The sequence below is a fragment of the Indicator indicator genome, chromosome 26, assembly GCF_027791375.1.
Source record: "Indicator indicator isolate 239-I01 chromosome 26, UM_Iind_1.1, whole genome shotgun sequence".
NCBI lineage: Eukaryota > Metazoa > Chordata > Aves > Piciformes > Indicatoridae > Indicator > Indicator indicator.
This window is the reverse complement of record NC_072035.1, coordinates 14557594-14577379: the sequence shown is the minus strand read 5'-3', so window position 1 is coordinate 14577379 and position 19786 is coordinate 14557594. Positions and strand designations below refer to the sequence as shown.

Genomic DNA, 19786 nt, shown 5'->3' with positions numbered 1-19786 from the left:
AATTGTAGTGTCAGAGAATGTTGGGGGTTAGAAGAGACCTCTGGGGATCATCCAGTCCCACCCGTTGCTAAAGCAGGCACACCTACAGCAGCTTGCCCAGGATCACACTGGCCACGTAGGTTTGGAATCTCTCCAGAGAAGGAGACTCCACAAACTCTCCAGGGCAGCCTGCTCCAGGGCTCCAGCACCCTCAAAGTAAAGATGTTTCTCCTTAAGTTCAGTGGAAACCTGCTGTGTGCTACTTTGTACCCACTGCCACCACTGAAGAGAGCAGTAACTGGGCAGTGTTACAGAAGGCAGGCAGCACAGGCTAACAGGATGTAAACTGTAGATCCTATTCACAATGAGAAGGAATGCAGGGTAGGTCTCTTTGGTCTTATGCACCTGAATGTACAGGGATTAAGAGTAAGGGGACCTCCCTTCCCTGGAGATGTTTAAGGCCAGGCTGAACGAGGCCTTGAGCAACCTGGGCTAGTGGGAGGTGTCCCTGCCCATGGTAGGGGGTTGGAACTGGATGATCTTGAAGATCCCTTAACCATTACTCCACCCAAACTGTTCTATGATCAATCTTCCTGATGACTTTCTGGATCATTCCAAAGAATCATATTATCTGTCTGCCATTATCCTTCCCCTCCCACTTGGGTATGTGTTGGCTCATGAACACTACACAGACGAAAAGACTGGGGCTGAAAAGAGACCCCTCAAGGAATTTGGAACTCGAAGATTCCAAACCTTCCTGAGGAACTTCAGGAAAAAAACAGCAGAGTTAGAGGTGAGCATCCTGGCTGAAACACTTCTCTCTCAAGAGACTCAAAAAACGAGCAACATCATCTGAACCTTCACCAAAGCTGTCCCTGTCATTCAGGTGTTTACTCCCACTAGAAAGCTTTCCTTCCTCAAAAGACACTTGCAAGGTAACCAACTCCCCCCTGCCTTACTACAACCACGAGGTACAACAGCTGAAATGGACTTTTCTTCCACATCATTTCTATTTTAAAGCACCTAAGACCAGGGCAGCTGGCTAAAAAAGGCATCTAATTCAGAACCCTCTGGTCTTAATGAGGATATGTTTATGTTCTGTCCCACGCTGCTTAAAAGGCAGAACTAGGGACAAGGCACTAGGTCAGGCAAGCTGTGAGCTTCATCTGCTATGACATTATCTGGACTGAAAGATTTGCCTTTGACCTGTCAAAATTCTTTTCTTTGATAAGATCAGGGAGAAGGGGAAATTCCCCTGGAATTTTGCTGTGTTGTCCCAGTTAGCTTTGTCATCGGTGATGTCAGCGCAGGTCAATTGCTAATTGGTGAGAGCTGGAGTGAGGATTAAGTCCCCTGCAGCCCAGGAGGCCAGCAGCAGCTCTCGCCCTTCCCTTGGGTCCCAGGGATGAGATCACTGGCAGGCCATCCTGCTGTACCCAGCAAATCGAATCCTTCAGAGAGCTCTGGCATTCTCATGATCTCATTTCCCCCCTGGGACACGAGTGAGGTCACACCAGCGGTTGCTAACGGACCTGGGCTGCTGCTTGCTTCCTCCCCCCGCTTATCCCCTCCTCCTTGCTAATCCCAGGTGGCATCACATAGCAAAAATATAACAGGGACAATCTGGGCTCCTAAATGCAAGCAATTTATTAAATTAGCACAGAGGTCTCTATCCAGCCTCATGCTTCAATATCATCATCGTTTATTTCAGGAGCCCCTGTGACAGAGGGTCGCAGGCTGCTAATGACTGTGCTGTCACTTCCTCCCCTGCACAAGCAGCTGCCTCCCCTCCTCAGCCAGCTCTGATGAAAGCTACCAGCAAGCTAAAGGCAGTAAACTGTTTGCTTTCTCCGACTTGTTCCTCCCACCAGGCTAATTCTCATCTTTTTCCTTTTTTGCCCTGCTTCCCTCACAGGCTGGGCTGGGAAAGGTCACTGCTTACTTGCTCATTGCATCAGATGGAACTTCTGGATCCAGCATTTGGGGCATCAAAGCTGAGACTCATAGAATGGTTTGGGTTGGAAGGGAACTTAAAGGGATCTAGTTCCAACTCCCTGCCATGGGCAGGGATGCCTTCCACCAGGCCAGGTTGCTCAAGACTTCATCCAACCTGGCCTTGAATACCTTCAATGCAACCTGTTCCGGTGTCTCCCCACCCTCACTGGAAAGAATTTCTTTCTAAGCTCCAGTTTAAATCTGCCTTCCTCCAACTTCAATCCATTCCCTCTTGTCCTATCACTGCAAGCCCTTGTGAAAAGTCCCTTCCCAGCTCCTTTAATGCACTCAGACACTGGAGCCCACAGCCAGCTGTAAGGAAAAGATGGGTCACAAGCAATCCAGACAGGCTGTGGGATAGGAAGTGGCAGAGTGTGGCTCTAAAATGAATGTGCAGCAAGCCACAAGTTTCATTTTTCTAAGCACAAACCCTCCATGCTTTACAAAGCTTTTGTAACTCCTTATGCAGATCTCCAGTTTTCAGTGGTAACTGCAGGGTATTGGGGGATCTTAGCAGACAGATGCTTGTTAACACCCTCACAGAAGTAAGGCTAGTTTTCAATGGCTGCATCTCTCCATCCAGCCCACTGACACCACCCATTCCGCCACCAAGAGGCTTGTTGCTAAGCTTAGTGACTACAGCTAGGAGGAGCAAGACAAGTGACAGCTGAGCAGCACTTCGAAGAGAACTGGTGCTGCAGTGAATGCTCACAGAAATGGAATTCTTGCCAGGCAATCTGAGTCTTCAGTGCAGCCCACCAGCCCTCTTTTAAACGAGGAGAAGCACCCAGAAAATCAGCAGTAATTCTACAAAGGGCTACAGGAGCAGTGGAGGATCTTCCTTCTGAGCCAGAAGCTGGGAAAACAAAGCTTGTTCCCTGTAATCTAGGCAGCAAAGTTTACCCTTCTGATAGTCACTGAGTGGCACCCAGCACTTTAAGTACTGTAAGCTCTGTCTTCTGCTTTATGGCTTTGTATCTTGGCTATTTAGGTCAAAATTGTCAAAGCCAAATCTTTGTCTCAAGCTGTACTTTGTCTGAAAACTTCAGCTGAAGCATTTCAGTGATACTCATCAAGATTAGGAAGCACTGTATGTTATCTTAAGTGCAAACCCAGTCATTTCTCTTGTGCATTGGACTTGGAGCAGCTGGAAATTAGGCAAGGCCTGCCTCTCTCAGGTGACTTCTACTTCATAAAAATCCATGTAAATCTGGGAATCTCCTCTTGAATGCACTCTGCAGAGACTGAACAACCCTCTAAGATCAGCAAAAGCTGGCTTTGGTGAGCCTGTGAGCCAGCCCCAAAACATGACTGGACTGTGTAGAGCTAGTGTCTCTACCTTGCAGGACTGCAGAGGCTCTGCAGAGGCTCTGCTCTCATCAAGGCCTTGCAACAGGTTGGAGTTAAGCCTGACTAAAAAGTAAGCACAACACTGCTTCCCCTGCTTCCTCTGGGGGGTCAGTTACTGCAGACGCTGACAGGCTGCCTCTGCTGTTATTAAACACTTCATTAGCACACTGGATTTAATTATAGCAACTCTGCTCATGAGCCTTCTCACACCACATGGTGACATTCTGAATCCTTTTTGTTGTTTTTGGGTTTGTTTTTTTTTTTCCCAGAAAGCTTTGTTAAAACTAAGTCACTGACTCATGTGTAAGCCTCTGTTTGCCTCTGCCTCTTTCACCACACAGGCTATTTTTATACTTTAAATCAAGCACTTATTTTGACAGAGCAGAACTGAGAATTTTCAGCCAGTTGCAATTTTCTCTGTGGCTGTGCAGTGTTACAGTCACAAGATGTGAGCACAGACTATTTTCTAATTCACAAAGGGTGAGTGGTACTCATTATGCATATCACTTATCAGTATTTTCTTAAATCCTCATTATTTGGTGGCAGGTGTGCATCCTGTCACAGAATCACAGAACATTAGGGATTGGAAGGGACCTCCAGAGACCAAGTCCAACCACCCTGCCAAAGCAGGATCACCTAGGGCAGGTCACACAGGAACACATCCAGGTGGGTTTGGAAAGTCTCCACAGAAGGAGACTCCACAGCTTCTTTGGGCAGTCTGCTTCAGCACCTTCACAGCAGTGTCTCCTCATGTTGAGGTGAAACTTCCTGGGTTCCAGCTTATCCACATTGTTCCTTATCCCATCACTGGGCACCACCAAGAAGAGCCTGGCACCTTCATCCTGACACCCACCCCTCAGATATTTATAGACATTGATCAGATCCCCTCTCAGCCTTCTCCTCTCCAGACTAACCAGCCCCAGGGCTCTCAGTCTTCCTTCATAGAAGAGATACTCAAGTTCCTTCCTCCTTGTAGCTCTGTCTTGGATTCCATCCAGCAGTTCCCTGTCTCCCTTGAACTGGGGAGCCCAAAACCGGACACAGTATTCCAGGTGTAGTCTCCCCAAGGCAGAGTAGAGGGGGAGGAGAATCTCCCTAGACCTGCTGGCCATGTTTTTCTTGATGCACCCTAGGATGCATTTGTCCTTCTTGGCCACAAGGACACATTGCTGACCCACTAGGACTCCAAGGTCTTTCTCCATGGAGCTGCTTTCCAGCAGGATGACCCTTGGCCTGTACTGGTGCCTGAGGTTATTCCTCCCCAGGCTCTGCACTTGTCCTTATTGAACCTCACGAGGTTCTCCTTCACCCACCTCTCCAGCCTGTCCAGACCTTGTTGGGTGGCAGCACAACCTGACAGGCTGTCAGCCAGCCACCCCAGTTTTGCAACATCAGTGAACTTGCTGAGAGTACCCCCAATCCCCTCCATGCTATTTGAGTTCTGTTCAGAGTAGCAAATGACTAAGATTTCCTCAGTCTCTTTGACATCACTACAGTAAAAGACTTCAACCCCCACATTTTCCCCCATATTGCTGGCTGACATCCAAGTACACCTATTCTCTGCATCTTCTAAATTAAAACTTGGGGCACAGAAAGACTAAGGTTGTTTTGGTGTCCAAGTTGAGATGTCAGGAGTCAGACTTTTTCTAAAGCACTTAACTTTACAGCTCACATTAAGAGCTAAACCACTGACTTCAGTTTGCAGCTGCACATGACTTTTGTAGGATCACATAGGAATTATTTGGCAAAGTAAAGGATGAAGTTTAATTCTCCAGCATAGCATTCAACTTGACCTTGCAGAGCATTCTTCTTCTTCCAACAGTCTCTTTGTTCTTTCCAGTTTCTACAACAGCTTCTCTCAATACCTCACCTTGCTTCCCCTATGGGGCACAGCATACACTGCTGATGGATAGAAGAGGTCTTAAGAGACAAATAGCATGGAATTCCATAATTAAAGATGGAATCACAACCTATACACACAAAAGAGGGCAAATTACAGCTGCAGAAGCAATGTGAACTCCCTCATAACCTAACTGAGCACTGACTCTAGTTTCTTTTGACATAAGGCTTGGTTTAAGTGTTCATGTGTGCCTCCACGGAAGGAAACAGAAAGGCATGCAAAGGCTTTACACAGTGGAATTAAAATAGGATGGAAGAGAAGTGAGAGAAGTTGCAATGAGGCAACTGTAAGTTGTGATTAGCACTCAAGGGAAGTTCCAAGTCTCACTTGTTCTGCTGCCAGCAGCATTAGGACATATTCTGAAACAGGAAGATGCTAGAAAAAAACAACTTAGGAGACCTGCTGGCAATTTGGATCAGAGGAGAGCAGACTCTGCTGAGATTTCAGGTCATATTGCCAAGATAAGAAAGTGTTGGGTTGGAGCAGTAAACAGGATTGAGGCACAGAGGATGCTGGTGAAAATCCATGCAAGGCTAATGAGTAATTCTGAGGTGGGACTAGAGGGGAAAACGAGTTGGTGCACAGCACTTCTGAAAGTCACATCTTGACTGTCTTAAACTGGACAGTTAAACCTGGAAGGCACCTAAGAACATTCATGACCTTCAAAAGTTTAGTTGTGGTGACTTTCCAAGGGAGTGGGACAGGAAAGAGTCTCTCAGTACCTAGTCTTTAGTCCTCCTCTTTCATGGATAACAAATCCCCCACTTCTGACTCAGGGACACCACATCTCTCCCAGCCTGCAGCAGGAAAAAGTCTTTGCAGAACCATGACATAGTTCCTGTGGTTTTGTGTGTCAAGAAGAGTGACCCTGTTTCTGAATGAGTTCACCCAAAGAGCATCCAAGATCATCAAGAAGAGTTTATCAGAGTTTCATGTCCCAGTTTACATGGCAGAGCTGTAGCCACCTATGCTAGGAAACAAGATATGCACCTGAAAAAGATCAAAGCCCAAGTGCAAAACTATGTAAAGAAGGGCTACCACATACAGGTTAAGTTTTCTCCAAGCAGATTTGATGAGATGGGACTTTTTATTGGGTTTTTGGTGCTTTTATTTTTTTTTAAATCAAAAACTCCACCATGTAAATATTCTCAAAAGTGCAGTGAGGAGTCCAGAGTGCCAGTGTGGATTAGTGTTTGTCAAACCATTTAAACAGTATGAAGAAAAAGCTTTACATGGGTTTTTCACAGGACTCATACCAGTCTTGCCACCAAAAACCTCATTGGCAATGTCCAGAGCTGGCTTTCAAACAAAATTGACAAGTATTTCTTCAATGGTAATTCCATGCTGTGTTTTCCACAAGCAGGTATTTCTGGTTTTCTTCTGAATTGTCAATCTTCTGGCACTGCAGTCCCTTGTACCTTGGTTGCACATCTGTACTGAGCATGCAAAGAAAATACTTGGGGCCTCTCTTACGTACCAGAGCATTGGGGAAAAAAGTGTGTCCTTGGTATCCTTCTCCCCTACAGAGATGGAGATATGTCTAAAGAAACCTGGCATACCAATTTAGTTCTTTGGGTTTTGTTTTCTTTCTCCCTTTCCCCTTCATGCTTCACTCCGTTATCTAGGATACCAGCTTAGATTGCTGATAACAGCATGAGGAGGGGATGGGAGACTTGTAGGCACCTGGGATTTCCTAAAGGAAATCTTTGGCAACTGTGTCTTTTTATTATTTATTTCCTTATTTTGAATTCCACCCCCCTCAAGCTGTCATTCCGTAGCAGTGAAAATGAAAAGCTGCCATTGATGTGTGTACAACAATGGAGGCCTCTGCAGGCCACATGGCTCCTGCAGTTTAATTTACTTTAATTCATTTTATATTGAACCAAATGATCTTATTTGCCTTTTTTAATGGAGAGCCTTCAGCATGCAGGGTGGGAGCCAAGCCCCCCTCCCAAAGAAATGATGAGCACAGCTGCTATGAAAACTTGTCCTGAGCTTGATATGCCCATCACAGCCCCTGGGGAGGGAGGGACATCTTCAGCCACAGGTATGAAGATTTTGATGCATAAGGGAGAATAATCTCATCTGGCTCCTGTCACAATGGGTATGGAGAGGTAAGAGACTTAAAAGAAAGACATTCAGAGGAGATACCTGAACTAGACAATCTATACAGGTATCAGTGACAACCACGGAGTACTCAGAGGAGACTACAATCTCAAGGAGCAGCATGAAAAGCCAGGCTAGCTTTGGAGGTGCCTTTGAACTTCCTGAGAAAGGAAGAGCTCAAGAGCATGCTCAGAGGTTGAATGCAAACTGATCAAAGTTCCTGATTTCCCATCAATGGGCAAGTTTTATCATCTATTACTGACTTGCCAGCAAGAAGGTGCTGCAAGGAAGTTGAAGATTAAAAACTCACCCCATTCACAGCTGTGCTGAGCTATATCCCTGCCAGTGTAGCACACTCCACTTCAGGCCCTGCACTACAGGGAGCCAGAGGCTGCTGCTCTGCCTAGTTATAAGCAGAAAAATTCCCTGTGTATCTTGAAAGAAGCCTTTAGCTCTACTCTGGGAGTGTGTTTCACTTCTCCAGCAGCTTGCTACCTGCTACCACTGAGTGACAGCCATCCAAAAGTTCATACACTACAAGCTGGGCTCAAAGCAGAAACACTACTACAAGCAGATGGGGAGGAAGAGAACAACTTTGCATCTGGCAAGTGGTAAGATGGCAGATAGCAAGTAAGTTGATTAGAATTTGGTCCAAGTTAATGTGCCTAAGGTGCAATAGATCTGCTCTATCTCAGAAAAAAAAAAAATCACATTTTAAAAACTGATCTGAAAAATAAGATGGGTGGCATTGTGCTGGGCTCTAGAAGTAAGGTGGTCACCAGGCTCAGGGAAAGAGCTCAGCTATGTGCTTACCAATTACAATTTTCATGGCATCCTGGGGTTCTCTTGGAGCTCTCCCATCCTGGTTTGATCTTGTTTAATTTGTTACACCAGATCTCATCCCTTAATGCATGCAGAGTAGAGAGGGGATGAAGATAAATCCAGATCCATAGTGGTAGGTAACAGCAGTCTCAGATGTCCAGGGACAGTGAGACCATCAACAACATCCTAAGACAAAAAGGGACTTAAAAAAAGTGAGAAATATTGCTATCCAGAAAAAGGTATTAAAAATGAAGCATCTGTGCTCTGAGTCATTACAGGCCCTTGACAGATGTGATCTTACCAGCCTCCCACTGTAGCTGCAAATAAAGACCCCTTCTCTTTCTTCTCTCCAGACAAGGATTAATGAGTACTTGGGATAGCTCTCAGACAAGCAAGCAAAGGCTGTGAACCTTTTCCAACATTGCAATTTATCTTGGGAAGACTATTCACATCACTTTTCCCTCCCTCCCCAGGCTGGATTATGCTCTGACCTAGCACATTAATCTCCCAAAATAAAATAATAATAATAATAGAAGAAGAAGGAAGGGGGGGGGGGGGGAAGAGCTGGACATATGCCAGAAATAAATTAATAACCATCTCAAATAGCCCTGCTGTGCAGGGACAAACTGTTCAACTCCCCTGCCACCCATGTCATTTGTAAGCAAAACTATTCCCAGTTTAGATATCCCCTTAAGTGCCCTGCCTGAGACTTCCAGCTATTAATGATAATATCTTGCATCTATCTAGTGCCTTTCACCCCAACAGCTGCCAGAAAGTTTCTTTACTGAATGCAAATAATACAGATTGCTACATTTACTACTAAAATGTAGACACTCAGAGGCAAGCATGACAGATGTGAGAGGGTAAAAAACAAGAAAAGGGATTTCAGGAGAGAATGTAGTGAAATGGTTTCAGAAGTTAGGTCTAGTCTACATGATTTTAGAAACATGGAAGTATCTTAGCAATTGAGTTAAAATCTTTCTTCACTCATGGTTAGAACTGCTCATTTGTGGCATTAGCAGCTTCAGTTTCATGTTGTTACTTCTTTGTCCCAACTGGAAAGCCAAAGAGATAAGTACTTGCAATTTCTTTCCATGAAATGAAGGGATCTGTGCTTCAGAAATGCCTCTTTACAGAGAATACTCAGAAAACAAGGCTTAGAACAAGGTCAACCAGCAAAACAGTCATCTCACTGCTAGTAGCTATTCCTTCTTAAGCAATGCTTCCCTCTTCCCCTCTGGACTTGAATTACTTGCTGGTATTACCAAGCCCTTGCCCAGATCTGTGATGGCTTAAAACCTGAAACTTGGTACTTGAGTTACTTTCTGCCAAAGATTTTATTATTTTCACTCTTCCACACATATGTTATGCTGCAAACATGCTCTATAGGTATCAGATTATCAAAGACAAACATCCACATATCACAAAGAAAAGGGACTCTTACCTTTGACTTGACAGCTAGGATGACCTTGGGCAGGGCTACGACGAGGCACTTGAGCGCGATGGTGAGGTACTTCAGCACGAAGTCTGCGATCCCCACAATCCACATCAAGTCAAAGAAGTCCAGGCTTTCAAGGTTGGGCTTCAGGAATATAAGGCTGAAAGGCATGACACCAAGGCTCAAATACCAGTGAGGAGAACCTCACTCAAGCTTCTTGATAGCAGCTGTATCCACTGCTGGCTACAGAAAGCCTAGAAACTCCACTGACCTTCAGTGAAGCTCTCCAGGGCGATAGGGTTAAGATATGCAAATCGTTCCTGTGGTTGCTCTGGGCATCTTCACTTTGTCTGTTCTTGCCCAAACAAGGACTCAAACAAGGAAGGCTGCAACCTCCATAACCTGCAAACCACCCTGCACCAGATCTTTTGGTCTAATGACAGTGTCTCTAGCTTGCAGGCTTGCTCTAGCATCTCCGAGTGTAAAAGCTTCTCCTTTGAAGCCCGGGCCAGCAGCAGTAATGATTCCATGGAAAAGTCATGGCCAAGTCAAGACCACTCTGACCTCTGAGTCTGGCTTGCCACAGGCAGAACTACTGCAGAGGCAGCAGTTTCCAAAGCTACTTGGGTGTATGAAACAAACTGGTGACAAAGGAAGCACAGTACTGGATGTGGCAGTAAAGTCAGAACTTCAACTGTGTCATGTTCTGATACTACCTGCCCTTGTCTGAAGCAGAACAAGAGCTGGGCTCTCTTAATTAGCAACTCTTACCTGAGCCAAAGATCCCAAATGGTGTGCCCCTTACACCATGCTATTGACTGGCCTGAACATTTGCCCTTTAAAGAAGGGGAGTCCAGGACAGCAGAGCTTCATAGAGCAATGGAAGCAGCTACTGATCTGAGCAGCAATAAGGAACCCTAATCAGACTGAACAACCAGGATTTCTCTTCAGGATATTTACCTCCTAAGGTCTCATTGTAGAAAGCAAAAACTTAACAAAAAAACAAACAAACCCAAAAAACAACCAACCAAAGAAAAAAGGTAAAAATAAAATAACCAACCCAAAATGAAAAGCCTGAACATGAATTTAAAATACTCACAACACTGGCACAGCACAACAGGTAAAAATTACACCCTAAAAACAGAAACAGAATCAGAGACTTTACTACTGTTCATGCACTAGAAACAAACAAAAAACTAAGTAATTCAGGAAATGAAAAATAAGCCAGAAAGAAATTAAATCAAAGCAACTATTTCTAAGCTCCCAGGCCTGCCTTGTGAATAGTCCCAGGTCCCCACACAGCAAGCAGCAGATACAGTAGCTCAAGTGTGACACAGCAGCACAACACCTGCAAGAACAGGACCCTCAGTGAAGCTGTTGCCCAGGCTGCTCACTGCTGTAAAAAATGTCTAAGATGGCCTCAATTTGCTGAAGCTCTTGAACAAATCAAGGGAGGGGGCATCCACAACCACTCTGGGCAACCTACTCCAGAGTCTCACCATCCTCATACTGGAGAACTTCTTCCTAAGCTCCAGTCTCAACCTACTTTCCCTTAGCTTCAAACCATTCCCCCATGTCATGTCTCAGGACACCCGTAGGAAAAGCTCCTCTCTAGCCTTCCTGCAGGTTCCCTTCAGGTGTTGTAAGGCAGCTCTGAGGTCCCATTGGAGTTTTCTCTAGGCTGAAGCACCCCAGCTCACTCAGCTTATCCTCATAGAAGAGGTGTTCCAGCCCTTGGATCATCTTTGTGTCCCTCCACTGGCTTGGACGAAGCCTTGAGCACCCAAGCCCTGCTGAGAGGCATCCCCACCCATGGCAGGGAGGTTGGAGTAGATGATCTTCAATGTCCCTTCCAACCTAAGCCATTCTATGATTCTACAGCCTTGAACACCTCCAGGGAGGAGGCATCCACAGCCTCCCTGGGCAATCTGTTCCAGTGTCTCACCACCCTCACTGGAAAGAATTTCTTCCTAATCTCCAGCCTAGATCTGCCCTCCTCAAGCTTCAATCCATTCCCATCCTATCACAGGAAGCCTTCTCTCCCCCTTTCTAGGAGCATTTACACACACAGCTTCCCAATGATCAAACCCAAATACACTGGGCAGCCCTTGATTCTTTCACTGCATAGACATTATTGGTTGGAAGAAGCAGGGAAGGCAATAAAAAAGTGACACAAAAAACATACCCGAGAGCCATCTAGCCATAAAATGATGCATGTTGCACACAGTTTATTTTCAGTCTGAAGTTCTAAATCCCCTTCAGTGAGACAAATAGCATTTTTCATTGGGAAGATAATTCATAGGGGTTTAGATAATAATATCACAGCTACTTTCTCAAGGTTTGATATTGCTCCAGTTCTTCCAATTTATTCTACTTAAGTTCTGTATCTTTGCTTCCTGTCTGTCACTTAATCCCTGTTTTGTAATAAGGAGGGATAGTACTGAGCCAAATCCGTGGGTACCAACTTTTCTGCATTTGAGGACTGCTCTGAAACTGGAGGCTATCTTAATCAGATCCAAATGCCTCCAAGCCTGAGAACACTGAAGTTAAACTCCACTACTTAATCTCCAGTAATATACTCAAAGCTTGATAGACTGAAGAGAAAACATTATAGGAAGAGGAAAACCAGTGGGTCAGTTTCTTATCTGCTTCCAACACCTGCTCTTTATGTTCAGTCACAGTGGCCAAAATGGAAATGCAGAAGTCCCACTATAAAAAAGTCTCCACCTTGCTTCAGTATGTAAGAAAATGGCAGGTGTGCACGTTTCAAGCACTAGCACTGTGGTGTATCATCACACCTTAGCCCATTTAGACCCAGCTTATGTCACTACCCGGAGTCCTGTATCCAGTTTGTCCTCTCCAGTTCAAGAGAGACAGGGATCTACTGCAGAGTCCAACAGAGGCTCAGAGGATGATGAACGGAATTGAACATCTCTGCCATGAAGAAAGACTGAGAGACCTGGGGCTGTTTAGTCTAGAGAGAAGGCTGAGGGGGAACCTTATCGATGTCTATAAATCTCTGAGGGGTAGGTGTCAAGATGAAGGTGCCAGGCTCTTCTTGGAGGTGCCCAGTGACAGGACAAGGAACAACAGGGATAAGCTGGAACCCAGAAAGTTCCACCTCAACATGAGGAGAAACTGCTTTGGTGTGAGGGTGCTGGAGCCCTGGAGAAGATGCCCAGAGAGGTTGTGAAGTCTCCTTCTCTGGAGACTTTCAAGACCTATCTGGATGTGTTCCTGTGTGACCTGCCTTAGGTAATCCTGCTCTGGCAGAGGGGTTGGTCCAACCCCTACCATTCTGTGATTCTATGATTTATTGCCAGGAGCACAGGCCTACCAATAGGTGGAAGCAATGCACAAATGCTTTTCCTCCCTTGCAAGTACCTCAAACATCTAGCAAGGGCAGTACAACTCTTGAGTGTGCACACTTATTCCTAAAGTGTGGGGAAAAGTGGCCTTCCCTCTGCTCCTCCCTGGCAATTACCTTCTATTTCCATCACCTACATTGTAAATTTTGCCCACCTGTTGTACAGCTGCTGAGAGCTGAACGTGTAAAGCAAGTACAAGGTGTTTCCAGTGAGAAAAGCCAGGATCCAGAAGACAACCAACACTGATCTCTTCTCCTGAGCAGGAAAAAGAAGCAGACAAGATAAATTCCAAGTCTCAAGGGTTATGCTGAGCCTTCAGTTAATGAAAAAAGCAAGACCAATCCAGAGAACACAAACATGCAGCTAAGTGTCCAGTAAATTCCTTTTTTTACATAGGACTAAGAATCAGAAATAGGCTGCTAGGTAGAGGTATACAGGGGAGGTTTAGGTTGGAAATTAGGAAAAATTTCATTCCTGATCAGGCATTGGAACAGGCTGCCCAGGGAGGTGGTGGAGTCACCATCCCTGAAGCTGTTCAAGAAACATGTGGATATGGCACTCTGGGACATGGTTTAATGGCCATGGTGGTGTTGGGTTGATGGCTGGACTTGATGATCTCAGAGAGCTTTTCCAACCCAAACAACTCTACGACTCTATGAAACACAAGCAGAAATGTAACCTTTCCAAATGAAGTAACTTCAGAGAAATTAATTCAAACACAGTGGTGAAAATGGCAGCCTCACTTGCAAAATGTATTTTTCCAAGTTAGGATCTTTCTTGGGCTTTCTAAACTATCCTGATATTAAAAATGCAGTTCAACAAGCAGAGGAATAGTCCCATATATTGTCCTGTAATTCTGAGCTCTCACCTGTTGAGAATGGCACTTCAGTAAAAGGAGTGTTTTATAAACAGATCCAAAGTCACTTAGAATAGGTGACCAGTATAAAATAAGGGACTTTTCACAAGAGCTTGTAGTGACAGGACAAAGAGAAATGGATAGAAGCTTGAGGAGGGGAGATCTAGACTGGAGATTAGGAAGAAATTCTTTCCAGTGAGGGTGGTGAGACACTGGAAGAAGTTACCCAGGGAGGTTTTGAATGCTCCCTCCCTGGAGGTGTTCCAGGCCAGTTTAGATGAGGCCCTGAGCAACCTGGGCTAGTGGAAGGTGTCCCTGACCATGGGGTGGGGGTTGGAACTGGATGACCTTGAAGCTCCCTTCCAGCCCAACACTGTTCTATGATTCCATAACCCACCAGTACATGTAGCACATATGAATGTTACCTGAAAGCATGGAGGCTCTAGAACATGCATTTTTAAGTGCAGAAATAATTAAAGCTCATAAGAAGTGCAAATTTTGCATTTCAAAAGACACATAGAGGGAAGCTGGATGACAGAAGAGCTTTCCTCGGTCTTGGCCCAGTGTAACTTTGGAAAGCAAATTTTCCCCCTGGGAGGAAAACCCCTAGCATTTTTCTTGTGAGCTGATTTATTAAGACACCAGCTCTTTATTCAACAGCCAGGGATGTGAGGTTGAGATTTAAAGCAGGCAGATTAAGGGGCACACTGCTGGAAAGACAGAGGGGTAAAGTGCAAGGCAACAGCAATCTATTGCATGATTGTACGATTTATCTGTTCATTCAGCATCCTGCCCCATTTATTCCATTGCTGACTTGTGTCACCCATGGAATTTTTTCCAAACAGCAATTCTAGCCTTGTGCTTTTAGTGCTGTTGAAGTATTCTCCTGACACTGAAGATCATATTCTGGGTTCTTTATATTCTAAACACATTATCAACAGAGCATTATGTACATCTGGAAAATCCTTCAGCTGAACATCTCAAGACATGATCTAAATGCTAATAAACTTAATCTCATCACTACCTAGTGAAATAGGGTCCAGCATCTCTGCTATACATATTAGGAAACTAAGGTGCAGAGAAGTTGCTTGTGGTCTCTTCTCTCTAGTATCAGGAAATGGAATGAGAGGAAGTGGCCTGAAATCGTGCCAGGGGAGGGTTAGGTTGGAAATGAGGACAAATTTCTGTACCGAAAGAGTGGTCAGGAATTGGAACAGGCTGCCTAGAGAGGTGGTGGAGTCCCCATCCCTGGAGGTGTTCATGAAACATGTGGCCATGCCACTTTGGAACATGGTTTAATGCCAATGGTGGTGTTAGGTCAGTGACTGGAGTCAATGATCTTAGAGGTCTTTTCCAATCAAAACAGTTCTATGATTCTGATGCACTGTCAGTCAGTGGCAGAGCCAGAAGCAGATGACAATATCCTTGATCCTTCCTCTGTTTTGTTATGCCATACTGTCACAAAAGACGAAAATGCAAACTAGGAGAGCACCAATGGGGAGAAATAGGAGAAGGAAGTGAGGATTACACCTCTGTATTCTTATTCTGACCAGTCCGTAGCCATATCATGGCATTCAGCCTTACACAGCAAAAGAAAAGTCAACAAAGATTGTTTTGCATACAAGGAGTGATGTTTCCTGGGAGAGTAAGAGAGTGAGATGCTAGACTCACCTTCAGAGCAACCTGCTCTCGGAGCGTGGAGTTGGCGTAGGCGAAGGTGCTGGCCATGCCGATGCACATGGCAATGCCTGCAGGGAAAGGCACTGTCAGAGCAGCAGCAGCCTCAGGCCTAAGCCACTTGATTTCAGCATCTCAAGCTTAGAAAAAAAATTACTGCATGCTGTTCTGAATGCACTGGGAATTAAAATAGATAGGCAATTGAAATAGGGCAGTCTGGACACACGATATAAAGTTCAAATTCAAGGTCAACGGAAATTAATCATTTGCCAGCCCAGTACAGACACTCTGCTCTGGTTCTGGGCTGAAGGAGAATAGAAGTGGTGGCTGCACTCTGCAAACAGAACTCATCCAAATGACTGCATTGGAACAGCAGCTTAGCAGCTCTTGTTGAGCACACCATCAAAACTATTTCTCATACCAGGTCCAAAGAGTGAGCTGTTGCAGACACAAATCAGTACCTGGTTTTGGGAATCCTGGCAGAGCTGTTGATGGACTATGCTCAAGGATTATTGGCTTCCATGTGATGTGATAATCTCAGTACACTACTCCCAGAATGAGTAAGGATCCTTCAGAGAAGCCACACATGCAATTTTGTAGCAAGAGGAAGGTTAGATCAAGAGATTTTACATACCCACTGAGGGGACAAAAGACGCTGGTACCATTAAAGAAACCTGGATTCTTCAGGGAGCTCTGAACACCTTGACTCTAAGACATACTTCTGATGCTGTTTGATTTCACAGCTACCACCCTTCCAGCTACACAAGAGTCTCACCCCTCTGAACCTTTCTGTGCTACACAGGAGCCTTTGCTAATCACTAATGTGAGAGAGGTCTGATGGAGAACCCCTGATAACTTCCCTCAGCCCCTACAGGAATGCCAAGGAGAGATTAGGGAAAGGAACAGAATTGGTCTCCCACAGGTCAGGACAGGAAACAGATGGGATTAACACAGTTGAAAACAGCTTGGACTGAAAGTAGGGTGAATTTATCAACTGCATTATCTCATGCATTTGAACACGTCCCCTTCATGCTAGACTACCTCTAGACACCATCATGCAGATAAACGTATCAGACATCACAGCATGACAAAGCTTCCTAAACCACTCTCTGATACACTTAGAATTCAAAAAGTGGAGATTCTTACCAAGCTTATGTTGGAAACAAACTTTAGCCAGCAGGATTAGAATGAAGGGGAGTCCCTTCTGCAGCCAACCAATCACAGCTTTTAACTCTGAAAGAGCTGGGGCTGGAGTTCCAGCTTGTTCATCACTGCCTTCCTCAGCGTGCCCGTGGCGGTCCCCTCCTGCCATGTGCAGCAGGGAGGAACCCCGGTGATGGCCATGGTGGAAGTGATGGGACGACTGCCGGTGGTGAAACGGAGCTCCTTCTGCACGGCTGGTCCCTTCCTCCCTTGGGGTTGGCATCTGAATGAACACTTCCCCACCTCCTGCTGAAGAGCCCAGCACCAAACCTGACTGGAATGGTGTGGCTGTGATGGTGCCCGATGGGATACCTGCCAGGCCTGAGAACAGCTGCTGTGGAGAGGAAGCTTCAGCCTTCAGACTTTCAAAAACTCCACTCTCATCCACGCTGGTTTCAGAACTGACTGTTTGACTCCGGTTCCTGCAGTGGATGGAGATTAGAGAAAAGGGATTAAACAAAAACAAGTGCCACAGAATTTGTCAGTCTTTAAGCCCAATTCTGACTACAGTCAGCTCCTCACACACTATCAGAGGATGTAGGTCTCCAAGTGATGGATGCTTTTTCCTCTGCTGTTGGAAAGTCAGAGTTGCAGAACTAGAGGCTAGAAACCAGACTCCTAAAATAGGAATTAAGAGTAATTCTAAAGAACTGACCCTTCCTCTAAGGAACAGACTTCCCAAACACCCCTTTTACTTTTGGAGGAACCATAGAAATAATGCATCTGACACCAAATTTAACATCTGGCAGGCAGCAAATCTCTCTCTAACTTGCAAAAGGAGAGTAAAGAGTAAGTAAAGCTCACAAGAGTAAAACCCGACAAATAATGTGTGTTGCAGAGCTTTGGTCTCTCTTGATTTTAATCCTTGGAGATCTCTAACTTTAGAAACAGTGGTCACAAGCTGAGACAGCACAGGCAGGCATATACAGAGGGGACCCTTTACCCCTTCTCTCTCTTGGGTTAAAAAGCCTCCCCAAGCACCTTACAGGGCACAGAGCACTGCTTTTCATCTCACCCTGGAGACAGCTTCCAACCTCTCTGGAAATATCTTCCCCTAAGTAAACTCCAAATAAGGCTTTGTATAGGCACACCCCATTCCCAATGTCTCTTCCCAGGCTCCAGCATGGAATCAAGTCAACAAGACATTGCACACCTCTTTCTGGTTCAAAATATTCATCAACCAGATCTTATATTTTACACCTAGCATTACAATTGAGGGATGTATACACGAGACAGGGACATAAATTGATAGTATTTATGTCTGGGAACATAAAACACAAATTGGGTGTATCCCAGTACAGATAAAGACACAAATATTGTTTGGAACAATACAACCAGGATACCCGACTATGCTTTCAGCAGGAAGAAATTAATCAGGGACACATTCAAACACAAATAAACAAGGATGAAACTGTTGAGTCTGCTGAAGGCAAGAGAAGTGAAGACCAGTGGCAACAGCATGTCACTCCACAGTCAGAAAACCTTCAGCCTGTTACTGACAATATGTATTTACCCTCATAAAAAACAGAAGCATTTACTGACATGACTCTGAAGTCAGTTACTTCAAAGCAAATGCATTACTCTGCTTTTGCACTTTATAACAGACACCTCTCCTATTAAACACAACCTGAAGTGCCTAATAAGTCTGTACAGACTCAAGAGAGCTCTACATTGCTGATGAGAGGGCCCACACAGCGTTCTATGTGTCTCAAGCCCCAGCCTTGCCTGCTGATATCAACCCCACAGAGCACACAGAGGCTTGGGCAGCATCACGCAGAAAAAGTTGGAAGTTACTATACTTTGCCTTGGAAACTGAGAATGGCACCATGCCAGGAGTGGTCATGACATCATGCTTCACCTCTATTTGCAAATCCACTAAGAAATATTTAGTAATGGTCTTTCACTTATAATCTCAGCTCAGGCAGAGCAATGAAATTTGTTAGTTCCATCTTTGCATTAATTAGATTAGTTTCTTCTTTGGAGTTTAAAAAAAAAAAAAAAAAGAGAGAAGTTAAGCTCTAACCCTGGGAAAGCACAGGAGAATATTTAGTACCAGAACAACAACAGTGGCCAGGCTCCCTTGCTGATACTATAATTACAGAAGTGAATTAGAGGAATTCTGCTCCTAAATATTCATATATACAAAGCTAGATGATGTAAAGGATCACTCAAAACCTTTATCATACACTAAGTCATATTAGTTGTGAGCTTGAGCCCAGCAGACTTTTAGCACACCTTAATGAAAAATAATGTAAACAGCCTGTGATCCCCACAGCACTGTGCCATAAATCTCACTCCAAGAGCCCTGAAACATTCTGCTCATGCTAAGACAACTCTTCCCACATGTCCCATACTGGATCAGGAAATTGGATCAGTTGGTAGCAGCTGATAACTGACATCAAGGAGGAAAGTAAATCTGCTCTTAACGTGAGCAAAAAGCTTTGCTGACTACATGCATGGTGACACCTCTCCTATGAAGACAGGCTGAGAGAGTTGGGGTTGTTCAGCCTGGAGAAGGTTCCAGGGAGACCTTCCAGTGGCCTTTCCATACCTTAAAGGGGCCGATCAGAAAGCTAGGGACAGAGTTTTCAGCAGGGCCTGTTGTGACAGGACAAGGGGTGATGGTTTGGAACTAAAAGAAGGAAATTCAGACTGGAGAGAAGGGAGAAATATTTGACACCGAGGGTGGTGAGAATCTGGCCCAGGTTTCCCAGAGAGCTGGGAGATGCCCCATGCCAGGAGATGAACCATTCCAGGTAGGCTGTCTGGGGCTCTGAGCAACCTGCCCTAGCTGCAGATGTCCCTGCTGACTGCTGGGGGGTTGGACTGGGTGGCCTTTAAAGGTCCCTTCCAACCCATTCTGTGATTCCATGCAGTACATGCCTTTCTCAGTTTTGACGTTTCATCTTCTGAAACACACCACACACTGAAATCTGAACAGTCCCCTCTGGAGACAAAAAGGGAGGGAAAAAGAAGGCAGGAGATGTACCTTTCAGGAGGAAGGTTGTCAGTGTTGCTGCTGTGCCGTCTCTGCATTTTCCTCAAAACCCTAAAGCACAACACGCTCAACATCAACGTTGCAGGTCAGCAAA

At 45.1% G+C, this 19786-nt stretch overlaps 1 protein-coding gene across 1 annotated transcript in view; it reads right to left on the bottom strand.

Annotated features, from left to right (window-relative positions):
* The window catches only part of RNFT2 (ring finger protein, transmembrane 2), a 28494-nt gene extending 8708 nt beyond the window's left edge, over positions 1 to 19786 (bottom strand). Inside the window, exons 1-5 of the mRNA XM_054392743.1 lie at positions 19684 to 19786; positions 16638 to 17116; positions 15486 to 15562; positions 13113 to 13213; positions 9597 to 9750 (exon numbers count right to left, since the gene is read on the bottom strand). Of these exons, the coding sequence (XP_054248718.1) occupies positions 9597 to 9750; positions 13113 to 13213; positions 15486 to 15562; positions 16638 to 17116; positions 19684 to 19766 (894 nt within the window). The 5' untranslated portion in view covers positions 19767 to 19786. The remainder of the gene's footprint in view (positions 1 to 9596; positions 9751 to 13112; positions 13214 to 15485; positions 15563 to 16637; positions 17117 to 19683) is intronic.